The sequence below is a fragment of the Callorhinchus milii genome, unplaced genomic scaffold (assembly GCF_018977255.1).
Source record: "Callorhinchus milii isolate IMCB2004 unplaced genomic scaffold, IMCB_Cmil_1.0 Scaffold2, whole genome shotgun sequence".
In the NCBI taxonomy this organism is placed as follows: domain Eukaryota; kingdom Metazoa; phylum Chordata; class Chondrichthyes; order Chimaeriformes; family Callorhinchidae; genus Callorhinchus; species Callorhinchus milii.
Window position 1 is genome coordinate 105,739,922 of NW_024704743.1, and position 12,199 is coordinate 105,752,120.

The 12,199-nt window shown below is 40.9% G+C and overlaps 1 protein-coding gene and 1 non-coding gene across 3 annotated transcripts in view; both read right to left on the bottom strand.

Annotated features, from left to right (window-relative positions):
* Nucleotides 1-2,216: 2,216 nt before the first annotated feature.
* Nucleotides 2,217-12,199, bottom strand: part of tcea1 (transcription elongation factor A (SII), 1) — a 32,502-nt gene continuing 22,519 nt past the window's right edge. For both annotated transcript variants that reach the window (XM_042332153.1, XM_042332154.1), the window contains 7 exons: nt 11,166-11,253; nt 8,016-8,161; nt 6,054-6,110; nt 4,992-5,146; nt 4,749-4,895; nt 3,028-3,099; nt 2,217-2,529 (listed from right to left, as the gene is read on the bottom strand). In XM_042332153.1, the coding sequence (XP_042188087.1) occupies nt 2,521-2,529; nt 3,028-3,099; nt 4,749-4,895; nt 4,992-5,146; nt 6,054-6,110; nt 8,016-8,161; nt 11,166-11,253 (674 nt within the window). In that variant the 3' untranslated portion in view covers nt 2,217-2,520. The remainder of the gene's footprint in view (nt 2,530-3,027; nt 3,100-4,748; nt 4,896-4,991; nt 5,147-6,053; nt 6,111-8,015; nt 8,162-11,165; nt 11,254-12,199) is intronic.
* On the bottom strand, nt 5,671-5,742 carry trnav-uac. The gene has a single exon. It is a non-coding gene; the product is annotated as a tRNA-Val (tRNA).

Below are 12,199 nucleotides of genomic sequence, written 5' to 3' on the forward strand. Positions count from 1 at the left end.
TGCATTTTTGATTCACTCAGTGCTAAATATTGATAGGTGCTGGGATCTAGAAAGGACACAAATGCTTATCTGAGGTGCGTGCTGGCACCTTGTGGCAAACGTTGTGTTAGGAACACTGCACATTTTACCAATAACCTAAGCGTTAAGAACTACGGGTCTGCTCAAGTGGGCATCCCAGGACACTATTTGAAAAGAGAAATATTTCTCCTGGTTTCCTGATCCTCCAGATAAAATTGGTCTGTTTACTTCATGGCAGTTTGTGGGACATTACTCTGCCCACGTTACTAGTAATCCTTGTATTTCATATGGGGCCTTATGTTGTTGAGACATCACAACGCACTTCATAGGATTTAAACATAATAATTCTTGCATTTGATATAGTACCTTATCAAGTCTTTGCGACGTCTCAAAGCGCTTCACAGAATATACTGTGAATTGAATTGACTTTACATTTTTTGGGTGAAACGCAGCAGCCAATTGCACACAGCAGTATCCCATAAACAGTCGTGGATTGAGTGAACCATTTATTATTTTTTTTAAAGAAATTGTTACCCCCAGAAATGCGATCCGCCAATCGACTCACATCCGCCAATCAGGTTCCTACATACTGCAAGGTAAACAGAGTCGTGTGGAGTGAGGAAACTTGCCCAACATTTCATCCTGACGAGAATCAAACCCAGGTCTCTTGCTTATAAGGCGAGTGCTCTAACCACTGAGTCATAGGACTTCACAGATGTAGTGTAGTGACCGTGTATACATTACCCGTTGTGTCACTTATAAATACAACCATTACACTACAGTAACATTTTATGAATCACTCTTGAAATATTAACATAAGACATTATATCAAATGTAAGGATTATATTATATAAATTCAGAGCCATTGTCCAGAAGTCTATCCCCCTCCTCCGCCCACCCACCCCCCAAAAAATGTCTTTACTTGTAATTTGAATATAGCAACTCCAGGGATACTGGGTCCAATTATTTTATGAAGTGCTTTGGGATCTCTTACTCATGTGAAATGTAGGCTGTGGGATGTTCTACCCAGCTTCGCTCTTTCCTCTCCCAGCATTCCCTCGATGAACCCCTCCAACCTGGATTTCCGTGCTGCTCACAGCTCTGGGCAGTTACAAATGACATTCTGTCCACCTGCGACCGTCTCCTCATTCTTCTCAACCGCTTTCGTTACTGTTGACCAGTCTATTCTCCACTGTCTCTCCTCTCACTCCCTCAACGGTTGTTTTTGCTTGGTTCCAATCCTACCTTTCCTACCGCCTGCACTTCGTGGCCACCAACGACTTCTCCTCTTGCTCCCGCACAGTCACGTGTGGCATTCCTCAGGACTCCGTCCTGTCCCCTCCTCTTCAATCTATACATGCTCCCGATTGGCGATGTCATCCACAGGCATGGGGGTCAATTTCTGCATATATGCGGATGACACCCAACTCTATCTCACCGCCTCCACCCTCGACTCCAGGACCGTTGATGTCCTGGCTAATTGTCTAACATCAAGTCATGGATGAGAGCCAACTTCCAGCTCAATGTTGGCAAGACAGAGGCCTTGGATCCTGGCAGAGCCTCCTCACCTCAGTCGCTGACACTTATCACTATTCATGACTGCACTCTTCACCTCACCAATCCAAAACCTTTGTGTCCTTTTCGACCCTCAGCTATCCTTCAAACCCCAGAATCGTGCCGTGACCCATTCTGTCTTACCACACCTCACAACATTGCCCGCCTTCACCACCGCCTCTCACCGCAGGCTTCCGAGACCTTGATCCACGCTTTCATTACGTCCCGGCCTGACTACGCCAACTGCCTGATCACTGGACTTCCCTACTCTTCCCTCCACAAGCTGCAGATTATTCAGAACTATGCAGCTAGTGTCCTCTCCCACACCAGGCTCTGGGAACCAATCACGTCTGTTCTTACCTGGCTTCACTGGCTCCCCATTCCTCAGAGAATCGACTACAAAACCCTCGTTCTTACCTTCAAGTCCCTCCATGGTCTTGCTTCCCTATACCTCCGACCTCATAACTCCTTATTATCAGCTTGACTGCTCCCTCCGCTCGGCAGCTTACTTCAGGTCCCCTACACTTCCTGCCCCACCATTGGCGGTTAGGCATTCAGCATCTGTGCCCCCACACTCTGGAACTCTATCCCACAATCCCTCCGGCTCAATCCGTAAAACTAAGTAAGTTATGATGGCACTGAGAAAGTTTTTAAAACTTTAATGTCAAACTACATATAAAAAGAAATTCATTCAATACATACAGATGCTGCTCGGTGAACAGAAGGTGTTTTGTTCCCATGAACTAATTTGGAGAAAACACACAGAAGAATGTTTTTAAGTAAACTATATTTGTACAAAAGAAACAATCTGCCACAGGGATGTATTGCTCTACAAATATCCTTGTTGAAGTTTTGACTTTGTCATTTACACAACTAGTTAGAAATTAAGAGTTCATCAAGTACTCTCCTGGTCCAGCAAATTCTCTTGTGGAGTTCTTTGGGGTCATCTTAACAAAACTGTGAAAGCAAAAATGGATAGTCATTCTACATTTCTGCTTCAAATTGCTCTCTAAAGGTTCCAAAAAGGTAAAAAAAAACACTTAATTCTAAACTACTATATACGCACCTTCTTATATAAGCAAATCATACTTCTTTACGAATTTATATTGTAAACAAAGTAGTATTTCCCACATAAAAGGTGCACACTAGCATATACTAACTGAAATTTGAAATGGTATCATTCCACTTTACATATTAATACTTTAAGAGTCTTTTGGAAATTGCATTTACCCAATGTGAATGTCAAAAGGTAGCAAACTTTTAGCAATACGCAAACAGAAGCTGTATAGGTATTTCCCAAGAATGCTGTGAATATCGGAAATTAAGTTCCCAAATAAATCATTTTTTCTAATTAACTATTAATTCCTTACACTACTATGATAAACAGGAACTGAATTTAAGCACAACATGGTGATGTTTTTCCTGAACCCAGAAGTGCAAAACAATTTTTCTCACCTTCCATCGATTTCCACATTCATTGCATAAAACAAACGTGGTCATTGGTTCATCAGCACTACGGGTCTGAACCTAAAAGAGTTAACGAGAAACCAAACAGCATGATTACACATTCTCTCTTGAATAGCTATACAACGTTTTGAAAACAAGATTCTAGGGACAAAATATCTACACTCACAATCAGAGGAAATGTAATCTTTAAACACAAATATGGGCGAAGACACTGGAATTACAAACTCTTGTAGCATAAACCGTGTGTTAGCCTTTTATCTTTAGTAAGCTGCAGAGGGAACTTCTTTTATCCAAGCAGATCAAAATCACTGATTGTCTAGAGGAGACAATGTAAAGGCTATAACACCTTTGAATTCTACTGCAAACCCATTTCTTTAACCAGCTGTGCTACAAACAGTGTCAAGTTATGCGTTTTGGACTCTGCCACTCACATTTAGAATATTGTGTGCAATATTTGGCATCCTACCTTTGAAAAGCAGCAATGCATCAGAAAGGGTTCATGTAGGAACAAATGATGATTCCTAAATCTAGGGCTCTTAATTTTGAAGAGTTCATCAAACTGAACTCTTTTTGTGGAAAGTAAAGATTGAGAGGGAAGATAATACAGGTTTAAAATGTTGAGAGGCACAGATAAAGTGCGTACAAGTAGGTGACTTAACTTTGAATCCAAATCCAAAACTAGGATACAAGTAGTAAATAAACCTAGATATTATAATTCTCCTCTGTCCCTGCCTCCCCCGCCCCCCCCACCCGCCGAATATTTGTAACAGACTGACAGGAAAGGAACTGTGACTATGGTCATCCCACCAGCATAGATGGCTTCAATCTCAGGATATATAGATATGATAGAAAAATATTCTTAACCACTATAGAAAGTTCTCTCTTCTCCTCTCCATCACCACCAACACAAAATGGATTTTTAGATTGTTTGGACTCTTCTGTTGGAAGGTTATGCTCTGTGTGAAGAGACTGTATAAATGCAAGTTGCTGTTCTTATTGTTCATATTCAATGGAATTTGAAGATCCTTCTACAACAAGGTCTTACCCCACTTACCAAGATTAAGGCAGTTCATCATCAGCTGTGGCACTAGTTGCAGTTTGAACATGCACAGCAAAATAGGCTCAGGACAAGTCAATGACATCAGACCTATAACATTCAAATAAAGGTGCCCTTTTCGATAAATGCTGCACGTTGAGATCTGATGGCACTTGGGCCTCCAATACTCCAGGATTAGAAAGTTCAAGAAATACCAAATAGTCATGTTCTGAGATCAAATGATCGAGTGATGTGCTTGCTTTCATTCCCAGGATAATTGCTGTATTCCAACCAGTGCTAGATTTGCCAACTTTAGTGAGTGAACTTGTCGGATTCTCTGCTGGTGGGTAAATTTATCAATCTATTTTCAGAAAATCCCATTTATGCACTCAGACAGCTGAGCTTTGGTAAGTTAACCGTAGAATCAGATTCTACATGCAATCACCTGACAAAATATACCGACAATCAACATATTGTCTCCTCTGTTTCTTGGTTAGTTTTTCAGAATGTCATGAGCTAACATGACACACATTCAAGATGAAGTTTTAAAGGCACTGATAATCCTGTTATATTCCATATATTCTAAAAAAGGGGGGGGAGAAACCTTTTTCCATCTCCCCCGTTATGAAATTATCATTTTACTATTTCCTACGTGCTCATCCGAAACCTTTACCTGTGTGTAGCTGCAGTTGTGCTTCTTACATTTGCCACATTTAAACAGGTCAGTTGATGTACCCCCCGTTTTAGCCATTTGATGTTCTCGGATGGCTGCTTTTGTCAAGGCTTTTCGCATTTCTTTAAGTTCATCACTGGCCATTTCCTGAAATAAAATACAACCACACAATTTGTAGATATTGTTGAGGAGAAAGTGCACCTGGGTCTAAGATGCATTCGAAGAGCGAGAGAGCGAGCTTACCTCTGCACTCATTTTTGCCAATCTCTCTGGTGCAATGTTGCCACACAGCACATTCTTTCTCAGATTTGGATTCTTTGAGTCCTTAAGGTTTGCAATCCTACTTCTCACTCGGTTTTTGTACTTCATATCTGTGTTTTTCATTTCTTGGTATACACGTAGCGAGAGAAAAAGTTAAAGAAACTTATTAAACTTAACATTACCGTGTGTTTTAATGCACACAGACAGTGCGTGCTGTTGTGGAAATGCTATTCTGAGTAATATTTTAAAAAAAAGTTTTAAACCTAAACTGATCTACTATATACTTTACAAGAAACAGCAAACATGGAAAAATTCAGGACAGCTGCACAATTATTGGAATCCAATCTTGTGAAGGGTAAGGCTAGGATGTGACAATGATCAAAGAAACTGCTTGAAGCTGGAAGGGGAAGATCATAGTGTTGGAAGAATCAAATAATAATAATAATCCTTGCATTTGATGTAGCGCTTTTCATGTCTTCTAGACGCCTCAAAGCGTTTCACAGAATATACTGTAAAGTGAATTGACGATATACGTGGGCGAAACGCTGCAGCCAATTGCGCACAGCAGTGTCCCACAAACAGTTGTGGATTGAAATTTTTTTTTTTTTTTTTTTGAGGTATTATTATTAGGCGTGTGGAGTAAAGAAATTTGCCCAAGATTTCACCCTGCCTGGAATTGAACCCAGATCTCTTGCTTGTAAAGCAAGTGCTCTAACCACTAAGCTACAGGACTCCAAATGGGCTGAATGACCTTCACCATCTAAAGCTTACTCCTTCCCAATTCCCACCCATTATGTTCTCGGGTTCTTTCAGTGCTGTCTCAGTTTTGTGATCTCCTATGTCACAATGTTTACTGCCCAATTTTCGCCTAGAAAAGCAATTACTGTACTTTACAGAGACGTATTAACTTTACTTTGAGACATATTAAGCAATATATTAATGTGCTGTATCAAATCCAAGGAATATTTTCACTCTGAAATACCCTCAAATTGTCACTGGACTAAAATAAAGTATAACATCATATTCATTTTTTGAGAAGGATATTTTCCTCAATCTGAGCTCCAAGCTCATCGCAGTCTGAGCCAATGGCATTGTAGTCTCCTGGATAGAAGAGGGAAAAAAANCGTGTGAGAATCTTGACAATGTTGACAAAAAAACAACTTATATTCATAGAAATTTACAACACAGAAGGAGACCATTCAGTTGATCCAAGTCTGCAACTTCTCTCAGAGCACGGTGATCATTCAATCCCACTGCTCTGCCTTATCTACTTCCCTTTTGAAATCCCAATGGTCTCTGACACCTTACTTGGCAGGACATTCCACATCCCAACAATTTTCTAAGTGAAAAATACCTAGATTGTATTGTAAGAGGACAAAGAAGTCTCTATAAATAAATTTTATTTCAATAAGCATAGCTCACTAGGCCAGAGGAGATCGAGAGCAGACCTGATAGAGGTGCTCACAATTATGAGGGGCTGTGCTGAAGTAAATAAGAAGGAAACAATTTTCACTGAACTGTGAATGGGTAAGTATAGGTTAAATTTAAGTTTACCAGAAAAAACAAAGGGAGAGATTAAGAGAAACATATATGCTTTTACATACACGCAGAGGGTAATTAGGACCTCGAATACCCTACCAAAAACAGTGGTTGAAACCAAATGCATAATAGCTTTTAAAAGGGAATTAGTCAAATATGTGAAAAAAGAAATACGTATGGTATGGTGGAAGAAGGAAAATCAAGGGATAATGGGCTGAACAAGCTTCCTCTGAATAAGAATGATGATTATGAATGTTACTATGATTCTACGTGGTTTTAAGAACAAAATAGTTAATTTTTTTGTACAAATGTCTTCACAAATTGGTGGGGTCCAGAAATACAGGCAGGTAGCCATCAGACAGTAACCCAACAAAAATATTTTGTTCTGATGCTGCAATAAATCACTTGAATGCAGATTTACGTTGACAATTTCTTCAAAAGTCACTGTGCATGAGAGTGGGAAGAGACAGACGGCAATGCTGGAATTTTACAGGGCAGTTCTAATCTTCAGCTAAACCACTGAGTTGGCACTGAGTGGACCAGATGCTTCAAGCCAAAGGTGAGGAAAATGGGATATTTTGTGAAATACAAGCAAATAACATTCATGCCTGTATATAATGACTACATCAAGAGTACTGACAGAGGCCTGGAAGCAGGCTGCTTGACTCCTTAACCTGAGAGCATGTGAAATAAAAATATTTAGGAAGATAATTAAGAATAAAGTAAAAAAATGTAGCAAAGAAAAACAAAAGTTTCTAAGTAAAAACTGAATGCAGCTTCAATTAAATACAACTTGTGAGTGTCTTTTCTTTAGTTGCTCAACTAGTTCCAGTCTCAACTACAATTTATGGCTATGGACACCCTGAAGCCTGAAAATCCACCTAGGACTAAGCTTGTCAGACTATTTTATCTTCAAATGGAAGCATTAAAATTGTGGAAAATTCACAATTTCAGTATTGATTTGTAAATTCTTTTCTGCAATTGTTAAAAAGACTTGACTCCCAGATTAAGACTGAATAAAAAAAACACAATTCTGTATTATCTTACGTTTTAAAGACTTATTTTTTTAAAAAAGTGGGTTAAGACTAGGTGGGAATTGTATAGACAAGAACAAATTCCTGATGAAATAAAGAATTTGTGGAGAAAAAATTGCACTGATCTGAAGAACACCCAATTGTTTTCAGAAATATGGTAGGACCCTGGTAAAGATCTCAGGAAGGTCATTTTCAAAAGAGAACAAAAGCCCAATTAAAAAATACAAGCAAGTCTTCATCAAAAATCTATTACATAGCTTTAAACTGTTGAGGTATCATTAATGTTCACAGATGTGAACACAAAAATCCTGGTATTCAGCACTGTACAAAAATCAGAAATTAATTTTGAAGAATAAAAAAGTATTTTGTTAGAAAATGAATTTCAATGAATGTGCCTGCATATCCTTGTTAAGCTTGTATGAATGAGACTTACCATCTGTTTTTAGGGCAGCAGATAGCAGTTCTCTGCATTTGATCCGCACAGAATCGGTGGTGAAAGGAGCCTGAGGATAACTTTTTAGTTGAAAAGGAGATGAAGTACACGAGGTTTCATAGGCGTAAGTGGAATTGCTGCCTGAACTACAAGCAAGGAGAAATCAAAACTCAGGATTTTGTTGGGACTAAACACATTCAGCTCACAAAATCATCATGATTCTCCAAAACTACATCTACACCACAGAGTGCTATTAAACCAGTGTTTCTCAACCTTTTTAATATCAGGGATTGGCTCAGTTCCTTCTTAGAATAAGGCAGACCATCACTAAATGAGCCCTTTAGGTCACTCAATCTAAAGAGATCCCTGTTATAGACCAGGCATAAGGTTATCATGAACCGACTTAACATCTTCAGACCAGCAAATGAGAAATACCATTGTAAACAAACAAGTGTGCCATTGTAACAAAATGCTATCAAGCACAAGCTATAAAGCAATAAAGGGAAAACCAGAAAATCTATACAAATAAAGATGAAATGTCTGTGTGTATGTCAGTGTATCATGTAATAACCGATTGATGTAGAGTCATGATTTATACCTCATCGGAAAGGTCTTTCATCTGGCAGTGTTATGGGTACAATTTTTTGGGGGGGATCTCCTATCGTTAATGAGCTATATTAAAAAAATGCTTTAATTAAGCCACAAAATATCAGGTAAGAATCATATTCTGCAACTATGTAGCAACAGAGGAAAGCACACACAGTTCAGAGATACTATATTCTGCAACAAATGTATTGCACTTTTTTCTGGTTGTCATGGGAGCTAGAATCCTCCCATGTGGGACTGACAGATAGTGAGACTGAGATAGTGAAAGAGAGACAGAGAGACTAAGAGAGGGAGACAGAGAGAGCGATACTGTGAGAGAATATATTATAAACTATAGTGACTGTGTGTTTTGTGGGAGAGAGAGAAAAACAGAGAGAAAAAGACTGTGAGAGAGAGAGACAGAGACAGAGAGAGAGAGAGAGAGAGAGAGAGACAAAGACTAGGAGAGAGACTGGGTGAGAGAGACTGGGAGAGAGAGACTGTGAGAGAAAACATATTAAAAGAGTCCTCCCACAGGAGTCCTCTCAGCTGAGTATAGATGAAGACGAAATGTCTGTCTCTGTGTCAATCTACATTCCATATTGGATCCTTTGGTTGCAAGCAAAGCTGCAACGGATACACCTAGTCTCAAATAAAAGCAGAAAATGCCAGAATCCACAGCAGGTTAATCAGCATCTGAAAGGGAAAGCTAATTTTATACTTTGGGTGAAACTCTTCAACAGAGTGCGGAAGGCAACAATGCTACCAACTGAGCCAAGATGTTACTGCAGCAACTGACAATCAATCTCATATCAGTACCCAAACTAAGCAACATATTAACACTAACCCAGTTGGTGACACCAAACTCCTCCTTCACCTTATTTCTCACATTCCTATGTGTTAGTTTCCCAGGGGAATCTTATAAACTTTTATTTCTGGACAACTCCATGCAGAGCAACAAGAAGCTGAGGAAACCCTTTCAAACGTTCCTGCTCAACAAAATGAGCGATTACGGCATCTTACAGAGGCTGATGGGAAATGGGATTTGTCATTTTTAAACAAAACTAGCTTTTATATAGCGCTACTCACGCAGGGTAGCGTCCCAGCTTGACAGTGACAAGAGCACGTCGACGATCCGGGGGGAGAGGGAGGTGACCGTAGACACGGTCAAATGGTGCGACGTGAAGATGGGGAAGGAAGGGGCAACGCGGCAGGATAGAGGAAGAGTGTTCCAGAGTTTCAGGCATTGTGGCTGAAAGCACGGCGAGCAATTGTGGAAAGGAGGGCATGAGGGACATGCAAGAAGCCAGAAACAGTTGAGTGGAGGCAGCGGGTAGTGGGTTGTGAGGTAAGCAGGTTAGAGAGGTAGGGAGGTGCAAGGGCATGAAGGGATTTGAAAATGAGTGAGCTCTTAAAATCGTTCCTTTCAGCGATAGAGCCAGTGCAGCCTGGCTAGAACTGGTGTGATGGGGGTACGGAGTTTAGTGTGGGTGAGTATGCGGGCGGCGGAGTTTTGGATCATCTGTGAAGCTGGGAGATCGGCAGAGAGGGCATTTGAGAAGTCCGGTCGGGAGGTGACAAACATAGATGAGTGTTTCGCCTGCATTTCGGGTAAGATATGGTCGGAGGTGGGCAATGTGGCAGAGGTGGAGGAAGGCAGTCCTGGTCAGGGACCGGATGTGGGGAAGCTGTGGGTCGAACCTGAAGCCTCGGTTGCGCACTAGTTTGATAATTATGAGGGATGGGCCTGGGAAGTTGAAGAGGTCAGAGGCCCAGGATAGAAGACTTTGAAGGGAGCCAATGAGTATGGCTTCTGTCTTGTCAACATTGAGGAAGTTTTTGCTCATCCAGGCCCTGATGTCTGCCAGATAGGAAGGGAGAACATCGGCGGACCTGGAGTTGTAGCTGGAGAAGTAGATTTATGTGTCATCTACATGAAGTTTACTCCATGCCTGCGGATGTCAGCACCAAAAGGGAGCATATAGATAAGGAAGCTCCATATGTAAGCTACAAATCTGTACCAATTTAAGAGATTTGAAATCCAATCTTAATTAAATATAGGGGTGTCTGCTTTTTGTCTCCCCTTATCCCCCCTCCCCTAACCAAGATACACAGTTACCAATTATGAATGTCCTACTCTGTAAAAAAAATCAGAAACAAGGATTACAGTTGTGAGTGAAAAATAATGACAAAAAAAATCAAAGTCTTGCTGTCTGTGGTTGAAAGGTACATTACTTATACTGCCAGGCCACCCAGGATGTGTTTTTCATCTTTTCATGCGTAAATGAGGCTCATTCTGAGCTCAGACAGTGGGATCTAAACATCCCACAGCGACTGTTGATGTTGCATCTAACAACTGAAGGCACATTTTGCAGCAAAAGGCAGGTTTTTGTGATGCTGCCAAGAGATTGTCTGCTTCCCAAGTTACTCCATGTAGGATGTCTGGCAATGATTTGGTGAATGTGAGTATTTAAAAATTCAATGGTACCCTGATTCCCTATGAGAGAATTACCCAAACCACCTCCTTTTGATGTTTTCTCAGCTGAATCGTAAGAAGCTCCTCACCTTTCTTCTTTTGCTTCTGGACTGTTTTGTGTCAAGGAAACTGAATCTCTTTTTCTCTCTTCTGAGGATTTCTCAGCTGCTGGACCATCTGTGAAAATGAAGGTACAAAACATTTGCTCTTGAACAGATTTATGAGAAATCATTTACCATTAACGTTTTATAACACAAAAGTGACCAAATTCCAAACAATACCTTCAACATACATGGCTTAACAACAACTGGAATTTACATAGCACTCAACATGTAGAGTAATGTCTTGGAATGCTTTATAAAGATGGTGACAGTCACCAAGCAGGGGGACTGAGGGAGGTGACCACAAGCCTGGTCAAAGTCAGCTTTTCAAGATAGAGATTGGTCAAGACAGAAGAGTTGAGGGAGAAAGTTCCAAAGGGTGAGGGTATAGTGACTGAAGGCTTGGCCACTGACAGTGGGGCATAGAGGGTGGGAGAAATGTAGAGTTAGCTTGCGTTTCCCAAGTGAATGAGCAAGCAGAAGAGTGAAGCTAAACCTTGGGAAGGCCGGGGCCAATTTACCCTCCCCACACAGGTCTGGCTGGTCGAAGGGGGCTTTGAAGATAGAAAAGTGGCAAGATGATAACAGTCTCATTCATACAACCTTAACAGAGGGGGAAAAAAAAGCAGGATCATTCATTGAACATAACAAAGGGTCTTCAGATTACCGCTAACATCACACCCCAACGCAGCCAAAACCCTCATCCACAGCTTCGTTACCTCCCACCTTGATTATTCCAACACCCGCCTCACTGGTCCCCCAGCTCCACTACACACAAAGTACAACTGATTCAGAATTCTGCTGCCCTTATTCTCACCCACATTAAACTCCATACTCCCATCACATCAGTCCTCATCAGGCTCCACTGGCTCCCTAGCACAATACGGATCGATTGCAAGATCCTCTCATTCGTCTACAAATCCCTTCACGACCTGGAACCTCCCTACCTTTCTGACCTGTTTTTTTCCCACTCCACCACCGTTGGATTTCACTGGGCTGGTTCTGGCCTCCTGCTTGTCCCT